General features: G+C 34.0%; 1 protein-coding gene across 1 annotated transcript in view; it reads left to right on the top strand.

Annotated features, from left to right (window-relative positions):
- The window catches only part of LOC132098532 (tubby-related protein 3-like), a 9,195-nt gene extending 5,098 nt beyond the window's left edge, over nt 1-4,097 (top strand). Inside the window, exons 5-10 of the mRNA XM_059504616.1 lie at nt 379-570; nt 654-766; nt 1,950-2,067; nt 2,146-2,244; nt 2,332-2,503; nt 3,901-4,097. Coding sequence (XP_059360599.1) covers nt 379-570; nt 654-766; nt 1,950-2,067; nt 2,146-2,244; nt 2,332-2,503; nt 3,901-4,034 — 828 coding nt within the window. The 3' untranslated portion in view covers nt 4,035-4,097. The remainder of the gene's footprint in view (nt 1-378; nt 571-653; nt 767-1,949; nt 2,068-2,145; nt 2,245-2,331; nt 2,504-3,900) is intronic.
- The last annotated feature ends 271 nt before the right edge of the window (nt 4,098-4,368 follow it).

Raw genomic sequence — 4,368 nt, 5'->3', positions numbered from 1 at the left:
AAAAATATATAAATATGCTATTAAATTATCTCTTTTTTTGAAAAATATAAATTAAGTAATTTAAGCAATAAAAAAGAGATTAAGATAAATGAATAATAATTTAAATTTGGAATAAATAAATAAAAACACCTTAATTATGGCGGATCACAAGGTTTAATTTTGTGCTTAATTTCCATAAACTGCTCTGCATTGGAAGTTGCAGTGGCCTAAAAGCAGAAGAGATCGTGCATTAAACTCTGAACATTAAACTGGGATACAGGAAAGTGTTTCATTCAGTTTGTGAACCTTCTTCATGCTCGCAGAGACAGAGATGAAAATCACGAGAATAATTAATGATCTGTTTTCATCAGTCCTTACTAAATGTGTGTGTCCCGTCAGGAGTGTGTCCCGCTGGGTTCTCCATCAGCTGAGGGCTCCTCCATTGAGGTGGATAATCTGGAGGAGTTTGTTCTCCGTCCGGCTCCGAGGGGGGTCACCATCAAGTGTCGCGTCTCACGGGACAAGAAGGGCATGGACCGCGGTCTCTATCCCACGTACTTCATGCACCTGGAGAGAGAAGACGGCAAGAAGGTCTGATCTGATCCTTCACAATCACTTCTGCTCACGGTTAAACCTCTCTCGCTCTATCGCTCTCTCTCTTTCTCTTTCATCAGGTGTTCTTACTGGCCGGACGCAAGAGGAAAAAGAGCAAAACATCCAACTATCTGATCTCTGTGGACGCCACAGATCTGTCCCGTGAGGGCGAGAGCTTCATAGGAAAACTGAGGTTGTGCTCTCTTGTGTTTTTTGTCTCATCTCGACTCGGGAAACGATCGGATCATATTTAACACTCATCTGTTTATTTTAGTGTAAATTGTTGTTTCAGTACTGCGTTTGCAATGGAAGCACATGAGCATGACACTTAACAAAAGGGAGTGTTGGGGGCGGTGAAAAAGTTGGGAATAAAAACAGTAAAAAAAAAAAAAAAAAAGATAATTATTTAAATAAAAAGAAAAAAACAAAATCTAAATTACATTAAGATACATAAATAAAAATAGTTGAAAATAATAAAAAAATGTACAAATAAAAAATAATTTTATTAAAATTGAGCATGAGTGTTGGGGGCCGTGAAAAAGTTGGGAATAAAAACAGTAAAAAAAAAAAAAAAGATTATTATTTACATTTTTTTTAATAAAATTTTTTTTAAATTACATTAAGATACATAAATAAAAATAGTTGAAAATAATAAAAAATTTTACAAATAAAAAATAATTTTATTAAAACTGAGCATGAGTGTTGGGGGGCCGTGAAAAAGTTGGGAATAAAAACAGTAAAAAATATTTTTAAAAAATATATATTAATAAATACATTTTTTTAAATTAGATTAAAATACATAAATAAAAATAGTTAAAAATAAATAAAATTTTATAATTTTTTTTTTTTAAATTAATTAATATTCAAAATTGTAGTTTTAGAAAACATTATGTAAAAATATTTTTAATTAAATAAATAAAAATAAAAATGTAACAAATAATACAAAATGTTAAAGTAAATGATAAAAAAACTTTTAAATAAAAAGGTAATAAATTATGAAAGATAGATTTCAATAAATAATAATAAATAGGTTCAAATAAAAATGTAAGTAATACAGCTAAGTATAAAATAGGTAGTACTTTCATGTAAAAGTTTTAAATAACATTTTACACATTTCTAATATGATGTTTTTCACAATATAAATCATGAAAATACACAGGTGCCTTTTTATTTTTTAGGATGGCGTCTAAAACATTGTGCATATATTTTTTTACTGAGTAATTAATGTGCTTTATTAAAAACACAGGCTTCAGGTTTGTGCTTTTAACCCTTCGCTGCCCAGCTCCGCGACTGAAGACACATGTTGACTGAGCAGATGCTGTGCCTCAGATGCTGTCCGTAGATCCTGAGCTGATGGTGTTCGGTGTTCCCCGCAGGTCTAATCTGATGGGAACCAAGTTTACGGTGTACGATAACGGCACGAACCCCTCGAAAACCCCCGGAGCGCTGCTGGAGGAGACCAACACTCGGCAGGAGCTCGCCACCATCTGCTACGTCAGTGTCTCTGTTCCTCTGTTTCTGACTGGTTCGTCCTCTTCTTATTATGGTGTGTGTGTGTGTGTGTGTTTTTAGGAGACGAATGTTCTGGGCTTCAAAGGGCCGCGGAAGATGACCATCATCATTCCTGGGATGAACATGAACTTCGAGCGTGTTCCGGTTCGTCCGGCGTGTGTGAGTGTCTCCGCTCGCTGCTGTCAATCAAATCATCACCATGAGCGCAGCAGCTGATGTGTGTGTGTGTGTGTGTGTGTGTTTCAGGAGCAGGAGTCTCTGCTGAGTAAATGGCAGAATCACTCGCTGGAGAATCTGATCGAGCTGCACAATAAAGCGCCGGTGTGGAACGACGACACACAGTCTTACGTGCTCAACTTCCATGGCAGAGTCACGCAGGCCTCCGTCAAGAACTTCCAGATCGTCCACGAGAACGACCGTAAGTCACCTCAGATCTGTCACACATCGACACACACATACATATGTACATACACACACACACACATATATATATATATATATACATACATACATACATGCATATACATACCGGTATATATGTACATACACACACATATATATATACATACACACACACATATTTATATATATATACACACAAACACATATATATATATATATAATACAATATGTGTGTGTGTGTGTGTATACATACATACATGTATTTTTCAAAGTATAGATTTTTATATTTTGTTAGTTAGTATTGTTAGTTGAAGTTTTAATAATTTTAGCAATTTTTTTAATGTAATTTTTAAATATGTATATCATTTTTTAATAATTTATAGGTCAGTTTTAGTTTGTTATTTTTCTACCACGTATAAATAATATTTTGAATTTGTTATCTTTTAAATTTATTTGAAGTGAAATTGTTCGTAATTTCCAGTTTTATTTTTATTTCCTTATATTTCAGTTTTAGTTTGTTATTTTCGTAAATCACATTAAACCTAATGAAAATTTGAAATATTGCATCTTTACTTTCTATTTTAATTTTCATTGAAGTGTTCATAATTTTAAAGTTGTTTTAGTCCTTTTTATTTTTATTGATTTTTCTAGTACCGTATTTCCGGACAATAAGTCGCACCTTTTTTCATAGTTTGGCTGGTCCTGCGACTTATAGTCAGGTGCGACTTATTTATCAAAATTAATTTGAAATGAACCAAGAGAAATGAACCAAGGGAAAACATTACCGTCTACAGCCGCCAGAGGGCGCTCTATACTGCTCAGTTCTCCTGTAGTTTACACTGAGCAGCACAGAGCTCCCCCTCGTGGCTGTAGACGGTAATGTTTTCTCTTGGTTCTTGGTTCTAAATAAATGCGACTTATAGTCCGGTGCGACTTATATATGTTTTTTCCTCATCATGACGTATTTTTGGACTGATGCGACTTATACTCAGGTGCGACTTATAGTCCGAGTTATTTTAGTACATCAAGTCAAACCTGTTTCCTTTTTATTTTCATATTTGCTTTATTTTTATTTTAGTTGAAACATCTGTAATTTTAAAGTTGTATTAGTAATGTTTATTATTTTATATGTCCATTTTTTTAGTTTTTATTCATTTTTTATTTCATTTTTAGTTATAGTTATTTTAGAGCATCTATATGAAAATGAGAAATGTTGGCAATAAGCTGAAATAAAATTAATTAATAATTTGATTTATATATATATATATATTAAGAACTTTGTACCAAATTACAATTAAAAAGCAAAAACATAAAAAAAAATATTCATGTAATGGACTTTTCCAGGTAGGTTTCTCATACTCAGTGTCTGGGTGTTGTTCTGTTGTTGTGATCGTTGTGATTGTGTGTTTTCAGCTGATTACATCGTGATGCAGTTTGGTCGTGTGGCGGAGGACATCTTCACTCTGGACTTTAATTACCCCATGTGTGCCCTGCAGGCCTTTGCTATCGGCCTGTCCAGCTTCGACAGCAAACTGGCCTGCGAGTGACACACACACACACACACACACACACACACACACACACACACACACACACACACACACACACACACACACACACACACACAGGCTCTTCACTCAGGACACTAGAGCACAATCGTCCTCACCACGTCTCCAGTGTGTCCGAGGATAATTAGAAATAAAAGGACCAAATTAGTTATTTTTGTAAAGGAAACACATCAAATCATTTAACTTTTTACTACATGAAATAACTGACAAGATGATCCAGCGACTTATTTTCCTGGTTTCTTTTTCACTGGATTTATGTTTTAATATACCACTAGAAAAAAAACGGAGGGATATTGTGAAACGCAGAGAGAGA

This window comes from Carassius carassius, chromosome 22 (assembly GCF_963082965.1).
Source record: "Carassius carassius chromosome 22, fCarCar2.1, whole genome shotgun sequence".
In the NCBI taxonomy this organism is placed as follows: domain Eukaryota; kingdom Metazoa; phylum Chordata; class Actinopteri; order Cypriniformes; family Cyprinidae; genus Carassius; species Carassius carassius.
This window is presented reverse-complemented; position numbering and strand designations above follow the sequence as displayed.